The sequence below is a fragment of the Hyaena hyaena genome, unplaced genomic scaffold, assembly GCF_003009895.1.
Source record: "Hyaena hyaena isolate Hyena2069 unplaced genomic scaffold, ASM300989v1 scaffold_533, whole genome shotgun sequence".
In the NCBI taxonomy this organism is placed as follows: domain Eukaryota; kingdom Metazoa; phylum Chordata; class Mammalia; order Carnivora; family Hyaenidae; genus Hyaena; species Hyaena hyaena.
This window is the reverse complement of record NW_024081161.1, coordinates 799025-812475: the sequence shown is the minus strand read 5'-3', so window position 1 is coordinate 812475 and position 13451 is coordinate 799025. Positions and strand designations below refer to the sequence as shown.

The window sequence follows — 13451 nt, the reverse complement described above, 5'->3', positions numbered from 1 at the left end:
GCAGGGGAGGGTCAGAGAGAGAGGGAGTCACAGACTGAAACAGGCTCCAGGCTCTGAGCTGGCAGTCAGCACAGAGCCCGACACGGGGCCCGAACCCACGAACCGCGAGATCATGACCTAAGCGAAAGTCGGACGCTTAACCGACTAAGCCACCCAGGCGCCCCCTATGCTGCATTGTTTTTAACAGCAAAAGTATCCAAGCTCATATTCTGTAGCATGTGTTTATTTTTTGGGAGAGAGCAAGAGAGCAGACACACAAGCAGGGGAGAGGAAGAGAGGATCCAAAGCGAGTTCTGCACTGACAGCAGAGACCCCAATGTGGAGGCTTGAACCCACAAACTGTGAGATTATGACCTGAGCCGAAGTCAGACACCTAACGGACAGAGCTGCCCAGGTGCCCCTAAGCTCATTTTTCTAATAATTGGAGACTGGTTTGGTTAAATGAAGATATATCCGCTTGACAAAATGTCATCATTGTCATGAAAATTATTACGAAAACACAGTGTAACAACACACAAAAGGCTTGTGATGCTTCAAAAGGCAGAATATGGAAGTTGGCAGTGTACTTCTAGCTATGAAAAAATGAAGCATGTAGGCACAAATTAGACTGTAGTAGAAAATTAAACATTGCTTCGCTGGATACAGGAGATATTTCTCCCTTGTCGGTGCGAGGAGGGAGGGAGGTATACAGGAAAGGGGGTAACTGGGTACAGTGGGAAGCTGAGATCTGAGGTCCTGAGCGGTTCTTCCTGCCTCCTGGCCCGCCTCTGGGAGGAGTGGTGTGGAATCCTGCAGGAGAAGGTACAGGCTGGGGATGCGCAGAGGAAGTCGCCAGGTGCCTTTTGAACCTAGCTTGACAACATGCTGGTCATCCCTTCCATTTCCTCTGTATAGCTAAATGAGGTGGTCTTATTTTAGATAAAAGTATAGGTTTTTAAAGGTGTATTTATTTAGATATAGTTATTTAAATATTAGATAGTTAAGTGCTCAGAACCATTTTAACTTTCAATTTGAGGAGGTATGTTAATTTGGTATTTCCAGACCAAATAACACACCAGTGAGAATTTTTGACCCAATTTGAAATATTTAAAGTATGAGTTCTTTCTATATTACGAGTCTAATCTGTAAAAGAAAATTTGAGTGCTTCTCTATTGAGAATTAAAAGAAATAATGACTTCCTCCTATAATATCAAGTAAGTGCAATTTATACTAGTTTGCAGTGAATTGAGAACAAAGTCCTCTTCTTATTTGCCGCTGGAAATAATTTCTTATTATGTAGGCAGACAGGGCTCAGTAGGGATTTCTTCCAAGAACCTCCCCAAAAATCTGTTTATGTTCGTTCTCTCCGTCTCTTGGCATTTGGATTCACTGGATATAAGATGCCATGGGTTGTAAATCACACCATTAGTTTAGGTACTGTTTATTGTAAAATGCTATCAATTACAAGGAAGAGCCTCAGTTCAAGTGTTAAAATGTACAAAAATGTGTACCTTAGAGTTTTAAAAAATATGATTATGTGTATGTTTACTTACTTACATTATACATGAGGATATTCCAAAAGTTTGGAAATAGTTAATGTAGATAACCCAGACTTTCTGTTTTTTTTTTTTTTTTTTAAATGTTTTTATTTATTTCTAGGAGAGAGAGAGAGAGAGAAAGACAGCATGCGCAGGGGAGGGTCAGAGAGAGAGGGAGTCACAGACTGAAACAGGCTCCAGGCTCTGAGCTGGCAGTCAGCACAGAGCCCGACACGGGGCCCGAACCCACGAACCGCGAGATCATGACCTAAGCGAAAGTCGGACGCTTAACCGACTAAACCACCCAGGCGCCCCAACCCAGACTTTCTATTTGTGATGACTCTATCCCACATGCCCAAATGGGTATTTCCGTTAATCGTGAAGATTCATAAGTCAGCTGTCTCCTTTCTGTTTGGCATGAGTAAGGAAAAGCTCTTCTAAATAGGCAGATATGGTGTGGTCGATGTAAGATGTGCCGCCTGTTTTAAACAAGGTACATTGTAGACCATTTGGGATATAACAAATGGTGAAGAAGAGAAAATATTTTGACTTCTTGGGATTAATTTAAAAGGACCTTTGGAAGACCTAAGTGCCTCTAAATGCTGAGATTGTTTTCAGGCTATGTAATTTCATATCTGACATTATTCCTTCTTCCAAGGGCAGAAATCAGGGTAATGCTTTTCCTGAGTACAGGCATAGGCAAGCTTTCTATAAAGAGCCAGAGAGTAAATATTTTAGGCTTTCTGAGCCACATGGTCTCTGTCATAACTATTCAGGCCTGCTGTTGTAGTGTGAAGCCAGCTGTAGATAATACATAAATGAGTAAGTATGGCCGTGTTCCCATAAACCTTTATTTATGGATGCTGAAATTTGACTTTTATGTAATTTTCATATATCACAAAGCATTTTTTTCTTTTTAAACCGTTAAAAAGATGTGAAAGCCATTCGTAGGTTGTTGGCCACACACAAAACAGGTGGCAGGCCAGATTTGGCCCCCATAGTTCACAGCCCTCCGCTTTAGTGGAGATTTAAGCCAAGTTCTCTAGGCATTTGTAGGACAACTGTTGGAACCATCCTGGGAATTTAAGAATCTCGACTTTTGGCCTTGATAGAACTCATAGTTGAACTTTTCTCTCCTGCACGTGGGTTTGCAAACAGCAGCACCTAATCCTTTGGCTCTTTTAAAGGACATCTTTTTCCCAAGAAAGTTTTAGTTCTCCCCTACTTGTTGTTTTGCCTCTAGATTAAATCAAGCTTACATTTAACAAATTCCAGTAGAAAATCAATAAAAGAATAATTTGCTTGCAAAACAGTCACTAAAGGCTTGAAAAATAGTAGCTAAAGCTATTATGTGTTAGTACACATTACTCACTGTCTTTTATACAAAGATTTGTTCCATAAAGTCTTTTTTATTTTTTTAATGTTTATTTATTTATTTATTTATTTATTTATAATGTTTATTTATTTATTTTTGAGAGAGAGTGAGAGGGAGCAGGGGTGGGAGAGGGGCAGAAAGAGAAGGAGACACAGAACTCGAATCAGGCTCCAGGCTCCACCGCCACACACAGCCTAATGCTTGAACCCAAAGAACCATGAGATCAAGGCCCACGTCAAAGTCAGATGCTTAACCGACTGAGCCACCCAGGTGCCCCTAAAGTCCTTTTTTTTTAATGTTTATTCATTTTTGAGAGAAGAGAGGCAGAGAGGGAGGGAGAAAGAGATTCTGAAGAGGGCTCCATGCCGTCAGTAGAGAGCCTGATGTGGAGCTTGAACTCATGAACTGCGAGATCATTATCTTAGCCGAAGTTGGATGCTTAACCAACTGGGCCACCCAAGATTCCATAAAGTCTTGTTTTAGTTTAACTATCAGAAAAAAGTAGGGGCGCCTAAGTGGCTCCGTTGTTAAGTGTCTGACTTTGATTCGGCTCAGGTCATGATCTCACATTTCGTGAGTTCGAGCCCCACATCGGGCTCTCTGCTGTCAGTGTAGAGCCTGCTTGGGATCCTCTGTCCCTGCCTCTCTCTGCCCTTCCCCTGCTTGCACATGCTTGCTCTCTTTCTCCCTCCCTCTCAAAAATGAATAAACATTAAAAAAGAAAAAAGTAACCTACCTTCCTCTCCCTCCCTCCCTTTTCCTTTCTTTCTATATTTATCTGCCCATTCATATATGGAATATAAACTCTATAACCCAATTAATTTCCATTTTGCCTTGTTTCTGGGTCATTGCAACACTCATTCATCTTATTTTGCAATATGACCAATACTGTGAGCCACATCTTTTCATAGCTGCGTGGGATAAAGTGATTTGTTGAGCCTCAGTACATTCCATGTACTAATAAGCACATTGCTGAGGTTTATTTCACTAACCTTGTGAGAGAAAGGCTATTATGGTCCCTGTTTATAGATGGAGAGAAGTAGAGCTTTAAGAGGTAAGTGGCCGGCCCGAGACCTCAGATTTGGGATTGGTAGATCCAGATGGTCTGCCCCACAGCCCGTGCTCTCAGCCACGACCCCAGCGGGCCTCAGGCTTCTTGACCTGGTAGCAAACAGGAAGAAAACAGTGTACGGCACACTCTTGTGAATGCATACTGGCACTCACTTGGAGGAAGTCACTTAGTGAACCAGACCAGCTCCATGCCCATACCCCTCCCATCCAGTTGTCTCCTCTGCACCTTGCAGAGCTCACATTATTTCTTCCATGTCGGCTGCTTTCTTCCGCTCAAGTGGATGGTAGCAATGTCTGCCTTGTCACCTTGACCAGTCACCTTTAAATTTGTTACGATCAGTCCTTTAGATTAATGTTTTCAGCTCAACTTGCAGTTTTTTTCTCTCTTTTGCTGCCAGATTGATCTAAATCATGAAACTGATTTGTCAACCCTTTATTTAAAAGTCTTCATAGGGGCGCACCTGGGTGGTTCAGTCAGATGAGTATCTGACTCTTGATTTCAGCCCAGGTTATGATCCCAGGGTCATGGGATCAAGCCGTGCCTCAGTCTCTGCACTGAGCATGGAGCCTGTTTAAGATATTCTCTCTTTCTCTCTCTCTCTCTCTCTCCCACACACACACTCACATACTCTCTCTGACAGAAAAAATAAAAAAAAAGTCTTCAGGGGTGCCTAGGTGGCTCAGTCGGTTAAGCGTCTGACTTCAGCTCAGGTTATGATCTCATGGTTCATGAGTTCAAACCCCACGTCAGGTTCTGTGCTGACAGCTCAGAGCCTGGAACCTGCTTTAGATTGTGTCTCTCTGTCTCAAAAGTAAATAAACATTAAAACAAAAGATCTTTTAAAGTCTTCAGAGGGTCCTGTGCCACGTATTATCACTGCGTTACTCCACTTTGCTATGTGATAGCCATTTGTGACTTGTGGGGTCAGTTTGCCAGTGGTTTGGTATTCTTTCCCTCTTAATAAATAAGAACAGATTCAGGATTTACCCCTACAATAACCTCAGTCTCAGCGGCTTGCATTCTAATATTTCCTTGAAACGAGAGGAGGGGGCAGAATGCTAACTCCATCTACCAGCTCCGTCTTATTTGTGAGGCAGCTTTGAGGGGCTGTTACTGATGTGTTGTCAGCAGTGGCCGCTCTCATGAGCTGTCGTGCTTTCACGAATGCCAGTCCCCTTGCTTCCCCCTCCCCACCCCCCAACTCAAGGAGACAAAACAAGAAAAACAAGTCTTCATTCACGGTGGTATTTTCTTTGTTTTTTCATGTTTTGTGGGGAGAGAAGCAGTTGATTTTGTAAAAACAGTCTGTGTGTCCTCAGTTCCCAAAGACCCCTGTCCACCCCCTTTCCCCCCAAATGGTTGAGGACCCCTGGTTTTTATGGAAGAAAATGCTGCTTTCCTGTCACCACTGACAGGACCAGCTCGGATCCCACCTGTTGCCCCAGGCTTGTCTCCTATAATACAACCTCATGCACCCAGCTCACTAGGCTGCAAACCACCTAAACCGTTACCTGTGTGCCTTGGTCTTTCATGACATGCAGTTTGCACGTGCTTTTCCCCTCCTGGGAGGACCCCTGCTAGGTGGACATAGGCCATCCTGCCCCACATTTCAGTCCCTCATCTTCATCTCTCCCTCTCAGCCCAGCTGCCCTTCGACAGGTGCCCAGATGTACGTAGGTAAGGCATGAGGCTGGATATGTTTTTTTCTTTTTCTTTTCTTAATTTTTAAAATATAATTTATTGTCAAGTTGGCTTACATGCAACACCCAGTGCTCATCCCAACCAGTGCCCTTCTCAATGCCCATCACCCCCCTTCTCCTCTCCTCCTCCCCCCATCCACCCTCAGTTTGTTCTCTGATTTAAGAGTCTCTTATGTTTGCCTCCCTCCCTCTCTGTTTGTATCTATTTTCCCCCCTCCCTTCCCCCATGGTCTTCTGTTAAGATTCTCAAGATCCACATATGAGTAAAAACATATGGTATCTGTCTTTCTCTGACTACCTGACTTCAGAGGCTGCTGTTGACCTGGGCATGAGTAGCAGGAAGCATGCGGTAAATGAGAGAATTGTTCATTTCCCTGTTGCACACATTTGTTTCCTTGGGGGTACCTCAGGGCACCATAGTTCTCTATAGTTGTCATTGGGGTGTGGGGTGTTCTACACTATGTTCCGGTGTGGAGGTTGGGCTCACAGGACTGGAGGAGGGTCTCAGGCGGGTGTGGGGGCCGGGCCTGGTCACCCTCCCTGTGAGAACATATTGCATCTGAGGTAGTAACTTCAGCCAGCACCGTGCTCCTCAGTCGCTTTGTTAAGTGTCTGTACTGCTGGAGTCCAGGCCCTCCCACCCTTCCCTGCTCTGAGAGTCGCAAATCTGGCCAGTCGGTCTCACCTTCCAGGCCCCTGCAGAAGCTCCCGTCAAGTCCACAACTTGCCTCCAGCCAGCAAGGAATGACACAACCCTTAGCCTGCCCACCATCCTCAGGTTGGAAGTCACGCCTTGATGACGGCCTTCGACTTCAACGCTGGCATGGTTACTCTTTCATTTTTTAAATGTTATTTGTGTTAACACAGTATTATATACACGTAGCTGAGGATCATGCACTGAACGATTGGTTTCTTACTTGTCCTGCCCGCTCCTGCCTATCACAGCAAGTAAGCACGGCAACTCTTGTTTCTTGTAGTGTTTACCTCTGTATTTTAAAATCATGTCTACCTTGCTGTGTGATCACGAATTCAAGATCTCTTTTGACATCTTGTTGTTGAGGATTTAACTCTCATTCTCCTCCTCATGTTCCTCACAGTCCTCCTCATACTGTAATAACAGATTTTCTGGTGCCGCCCTCAGTCAGTGCTTACGGTGGACGATGTGCATTGTATGTGCATCTTCACGTACGTGTATGTGTTCAGCGCGGAGCTCCGTGGTGCATTCTCTTGTATAATTTTTGTTTCTTCCCAGCAAACATTTGCCTAGTTTTTTCAGCTGCCATGTGTTTTGCTTGTTACCTAAGCCCCCATCCTTTCTGTGTGGCTATTAGATCTGTCAACCACCTACTAATATTATTTTCCAGATGTTTGACCCTATAAGGCCATCTGTTAATTCTCTTTCTTTTTAAAAAATTTTTTTTAAATGTTTTACTTATTTTTGAGAGAGAGAGAGAGATAGTGTGAGCAGGGGAGGGTCAGAGAGAGAGGGAGACACAGAATTAGAAGCTGGCTCCAGGCTCTGAGCTGACTGTCAGCACAGAGCCCAATGCGGGGCTCTAACCCATGAGCCGTGAGATCATGACCTGAGCTGAAGTTGGACGCCTAACCAGCTGAGCCACCCAGGTGCCCTAGTTCTCTTTCTTTCCTAGAGCGTCTCCTCCCCCTGCCCCAGGGTGGACAGGCGTCGCACAGCCATCGTCCTGGTCACTGGTTTCATTTTAATTTACCTTGCCGATTAGGATGCAGGGACCAGCAAGCAGCCTTCTGGCTCAGTTTACCTGGTCCTCATACTGACCTCTGGTCTTGACAGCCAGACTCCGGGGAGGATTCTTTGAGAACACGATGAAAGCTTTGACAACTCTTCCTAGGAAAGTAATTGCACAAACACAAAATTGGGCGTGTAATTTTGTGAATGTCTGAAGACCTGTATATAACTTACATATAATACTTTCCGGGGTGGGTGGGTAGTGTAAAGCTGGCAGCTCTAGAGTTCCAAATAAGCTTTTAATGCCTAAGCTCTATTCTTATGGTGGAAGTCCAAATCTAACCATAGTACCCATACATCTGTTTTTACCAATAGTTTTTTTCTCTTGCCCATTTTATCATCTCTTAGTAGTTGATGGAATGAATTCGTTTACCAAGTTTTAATGACTTGTGGATTCATGGCCAGTTGGAATCACTTCTATGTTACATTTTGCAACCTTTGATGTTAATTTATTTCTCCCTCTAACTGTTCTATATATTGATGTATTTGTGGAGTTGAACCGAAACGACCAAGGAGCTGCTTTCCCACAAGCACGCGGTAACCTAGCAAGATAACGCCCAACTAAAGAGACACCACAGACAGACTCTATTCTTCCTATCAAACAGCTGCCTTCTGGAGTCACTGGCAAGGAGGATTTTCCCATCTGCGTGGAAGAAAGTTACACTATCACACAGTCACTTGTGGTTGAGCTCCTATTAAGACAAACTCCAAGGGACTGTACTTAGATTAGAATTTCATTGTATTGAATATTGCTTGAAGTTCTCTGTGGTTGAGATTTGTAATGTCTCTGTGTTTGTCTACTCATTGAGCAGCTGCTGTTCAGCAGGCAATGACTTTAGTTTGAAGTAGGACATGACCTATATTCTTAGTCCTCAGAGATTATTTTTTTAGTCATTCATTGTGAATGACTAAATTTTTAAAACTGAAAGACCGAGCTTAGCTAAAAGCCATCTTCTAGAAATGTCAAAATAATTGGATTTCAACCAGTTTTGTTACATGGTGTCTTATTTGGCATGTTCTATCTTAATTGACTCTACAGTTGTTTTCTCAGATTTCTAAGTACTTCCTTGATTTTTAGTAGAAAAGGACACCAGGAGGTGTTTTTAGTCAGTATTGACAAACTATAATACAGTATGGCCGTCCCCTGTCACCAGCTCTTCCTTGAATCTATCAATAATACTAACATAATTTAGATTTTTTAAAAAAAAATGATACTGTCTCTTCAAAATGTAAAACTTATTCCATCTGGATGACTTTCAGTGAAGAGAGCATGAGGGTACTGTGTGAAGACTGTGTTCAGTCAGCATTTACTACGTGGTTGTGGGGAAGTAAAGACAGACGAGGCTGTCACAAGCCCTAGTGAAAGGGCAAACTCATCACCAGGCCTCTAGACTTTGGATAAAAAGAGTCCAAGGCAATAGAATGTTTGAGGCAAAAGGCCAATATTGGGATAAGATACAGATGTAAAGTGAAACTTTAAAACAAGTTTGAAGGGGCACCTGGGTGGCTCAGTCCCACTCTTGATTTTGACTCAGGTCATGATCTCATGGTTCGTGAGTTTGAGCCCTGACTGCATGCAGAACCTGCTTGGGATCCTCCATCTCTCTCTGCCCCTCCCCCCCTCACATTCTCTATGTCTCGTTCAAAATAAATACATAGTAATAAAACAAGTTTAACGATAAAAGAAATAGTGACAAACTGCCAAACTTCATGTGAAAGTGAGTATATTTTGACAAAAGGCAAAGTTACAGTACTTTTTTTCTTTCTTAAAAAGAATTTCAGGGGCACCTGGGTGGCTCAGTTGGTTAACTGGTGACTTCGGCTCTCACAGTTCATGGGTTCAAGCCCCGCATTGGGCTCTGTGCTGACACCTCAGAGCCTGGAGCCTGCTCTGGATTCTGTGTCTCCTTCTCTCTCTGCCCCTTGTAATTTGTAATGTCTCTGTGTTTGTACTCCTGCCCTGTCTCTCTTTCTCAAAATTAAATAAACATTAAAAAAAATTTTTTTTAATTTCATGTTTAATCTTCAGTGTACATTTTTGGAGAATCTGAGTGTTGTATTGTGCTCAGGAAAGAAAATAAATTGGATGAAATGGCTTGGTTTCATTCCCCTTTTAGTAGTTCCACCGTGTGTTAGGATCATTTCTTCAAGAATAATGATAGATAGGAATCAGTTCAGTGTTTAATGAGGCCGAGGAGCCTCATGCTGAAGCTCCGTCCTGGAAAATGTAATGTTTTTGGTGTCGGTCACGGCTGTTGCCACTGGTTTAAGTTCCCACATCAAATGTGCACACACGCACACACCAATGTGCAGACGCAGGGAGCAGAGCTGTGGCTTTGTTGTAGAGAGTACACTTTTCTCTCCCGTCAAGGCAAGACCTTGAGGATCCCTGGTCAGGATGCTGCTGCCAGGTACTAAGTAAAGTGCCTTCGGGTGGCAGACAGGGCTCAGGTCATGCTCTGACCCTTCTCCGTCTTTCCTTGTGCCCCCAGAAGGTACTCTACATTCAGGCTTCCTCCCTTTGCTGGTGCTCTTACCGGTCTACCTGCAGTGCCTTCTCTTCTCTCTGGGCCAGATCCACGTATCTTCCCGAGAGGCCTAACGTAGTGTTTCCTGTGTGTTCTTTAACATCATCTTTGTACCCATGCATCAATCGTGCCCGATTTTACTTGTTTCACTTCCAGTCCTCTGTCAATGACTCTTTATAAAGTTTTCTCTGTTCAAACACTTTTTAATGTTTATTTTTTGAGACAGACACACACACACACACACACACACACACACACACTCACACAGAGTGTGAGCAAGGGCAGAGGAGGGGCAGAGAGAGGGAAACACAGAATCCAAAGCAGGCTCCAGGCTCCAAGCTGTCAGCACAGAGCCCGACGTGGGGCTCGAACCCACAAACGGTGAGATCATGACCTGAACTGGTCAGATGCTTAACCAACTGAGCCACCCAGGTGCCCCTGAAATGTTTTCTGTTCAAATGACGGGGTGGTATCCAGTCTTCTAATTGGCCTCTAGGCCATGTAGACATCCTCTGCCTACAAGGTCTGGCTGCACTTTCCCCTCTGACCCCCCCATACAGACTCTCTAGGGCCAGCCCCAGGGATGCCTCCATCATTTAGTCTACATGCATCTGAGTTCCTACTAGCGAATAGGGCCTGGGGCCATCGCTGGGGTTAAGCGAGACAGGGCTACAACTCTGGAGGTGCTCCCAGACCAGAGGAAGAGAAAAATGAGCAGTCAGGTATGTTAAGAGAGGAGCAAGTGTGTGCATATGTGGTGGTATTGGGGAAATGGGGTGTGATGAAAACTTAAAACAGAAAACTTAAAAAGAAAATGTTAATGCTCTCCCTCTGGAAGCTGAAGGGATAAATAAATGAAAAGGCAAGAAATTGACTTTTACATTTACTGCTTTCAGTTTAAGTAAGTGATGTCCCTAATGTTGTTTGGTTTGGTTCCATTTGTGAGTATTCTTTCTCTCTCCACAAAGCACTTGGGGTGGGTAAGGTTCTCGTTCTTCTCATCTCTCAATTCCTAAGACTGTCTTTTATCTTAATTATCTTGTACCCACAATGCCTCTCATGCAGTAGGGACATAATAAGTGTTAGTGGATTGAATAAAGGCTAATTCTATTGAGTTGCTCTTCCCTTGTTTGTTTTTTACTCCAAAATCAGTCGGCATTTTCTTAGGTTGACAGCTTGTGAACAGTTAAGCACTTGGTTTTGTACTTGAAATGTGAACAGAAAGGTTGTCCATCAGCAGGAGTGCTTGTTCTTGTTTGTTTCTCTTCAGCCATTTGCAGATGATATCGACCATCTCAGGTGTGCATCAAGCAGTGTTGGGTATTTTATAGACCTCTAATTCTCGGGGATCCCTCTATTACAGATGTAGAAATTCAGGCTAAGTAACTTACCAGGGCTGTGCTGGTAAACTGTGGCTGATCTCACCATGAGCGTGGCTTCTGTGGTCAGTTAGGGGCCTGTGCCAATTGGTGTATACATGTAGATATTACCCAGAAGCCTTTTGTCCTCTGGAGAGCCATGGTCGCCAGCTTTCTAGACCCAGAGACAATCCCATGGCCCTCCAGGCACACGTGAACAGGGTGAGGGAAACCGACACAAGGGTCAAAAGCCTCTTCCCATTTTCTTCCTTAAGAAAATGTCATCAAAGGGTAGCCACTTGCTGGCAAGTTGATCTTTGGTACCAGGTATGGTAAACGTTTAATTGCACGAAAGGTCCTTTAAAGCTAAAGCTCAGGGGAATGTATGTGCACTTTTACACACTAACCCTCGTCTTCCCTGTTTGTTCTCAGGTGCTGTTACCCCCATATGATGATGCCACTATGAATGGCGCGTCCAAGGAGCCGCCGCCCCCTTATGTGTCTGCCTAAGCCTGAGTGTGGGGCAGAGCTGAGGCAGAGGCTTGGTTTTCAGACGTCAGAGCAATACTTCTTTCATTTCACTTCTGGGACGAGTTCTCTGAGCTTATTTGTTGCCGGAATGCTACGGTTTTAAAATTTAGATGTTCAGTTGAAACCCTCTTTAGTTTTTAGATATGCTTCAGCTAAAGCACTGTGATAGACTCACTGTAGAATTCTTTGTGTAGGGGTGGGGCACAGCGGGCTTTCTTCGTCTTCCCTGGGATTCCCTAGACATTGAAACTTCCCGGCAGCATGAGTGAACCTGGAGTCAGAGAAGTCTGGTTCTGTACCTGCTGGGCCCCAGAGTCTGGGGGGAATTAGTTATACTTTTTCTCTGTCTTCCCTCTGTCTCTTTTCAAAGTGTAAAATAAAGTCGAAACTAGACGATGCTTTTCTTAAGCCATTCCAGTGTTTGAACAAACCCTTCTGGAACGGGAAGGTCACGGTGTAATCATTGCTCTAATTAGGTAAATAGGAGTCCATATCTATATAAATAAAACAAGACCTTCCTTAAGATTGTTTTTGACTTCCAGTCTGTGACAGTTTGTATTTGCTGTTTAAGGATTTTGTCCACGGGCTAATTTGAGACCCTCCAACAACCACAGCCAGCGACAGCAGCCACTCTCTGATGGCTGTCCTTACACACCCCACCTCGGGACCCATGGAGTGGCGTGTCCCATCCGTGTTAGAGAGGTGGAGATGATTTGTTTAGTTCTGCATGATATCTGGTGCTCCCTTCCTCCTGGCTTCCCATCTCCACCCAGGACCCTTTTCACTAAGTATTTGCCTGATAGTATGAGAAAAGGTTTTCTTCTCTCCCTGCAAGGTACATCGTACTGTTTTGAGATTCCGAGTAAGCCTAGTCATCTTTAAAACATAAGACGGTCTTCAGAAAAATGAAGAGGGGTGCTTTTCTTGTGAAATGCTCGTGTCTCAACTCTCTGAATTTCAAGGGACGGATATTCATGTGTTCAAAAGTCACAGCTCTCCTGTTTGTTCATTGTTGAGTGTGCTGTAAATGAAGGATTTACAATTAAAGTGACATTTGCCCACATCTGAGTAAATACCCTTTTGACTCTGAGGTCATTGTACCTAGGGACCCTTCCCACTCACGTGGCCATGCAGATACACAGTTTGGCTTCAGGTGGCAGCTTTACAACTTGTTTCACACATATGTATTTTTTAGTGTTTCAGTGCTGATAAAATCAGAGCATCTTAGGCCAAGGGAAATAGAGCCAAACAAACCTGAGCTCCTAACGTTCCTAAACCCCACCTCTGCCGAGCTCTGTGTGCTCGGCTGTTTTGCATATGGTTGTTGCTTTATGTCCAAGGTGTCCTTTTTTTTTTTTTTTATTTTTTAATGTTTATTTTTGAGAGAGAGAGAGAGAGAGACAGAGTGGGAGTGGGAGCAGAGCAGAGAGAGAGAAGGAGACACAGAATCCGAAACAGGCTCCAGGCTCCGAGCCATCAGCACAGGGCCCTACGCGGGGCTCAAACTCAGGACCTGCAGGATCATGACCTGGGCTGAATGAAGTCAGACGCATAACTGATTGAGCCACCCAGGTGCCCCCATGGTGCACTTTTAATAGGCAGTTG

General features: G+C 44.1%; 1 protein-coding gene across 1 annotated transcript in view; it reads left to right on the top strand.

Annotated features, from left to right (window-relative positions):
• The window catches only part of LAPTM4B (lysosomal protein transmembrane 4 beta), an 81653-nt gene extending 68734 nt beyond the window's left edge, over window positions 1-12919 (top strand). The window contains exon 7 of the mRNA XM_039255489.1: window positions 11748-12919. Coding sequence (XP_039111420.1) covers window positions 11748-11825 — 78 coding nt within the window. The 3' untranslated portion in view covers window positions 11826-12919. The remainder of the gene's footprint in view (window positions 1-11747) is intronic.
• Window positions 12920-13451: the final 532 nt, after the last annotated feature.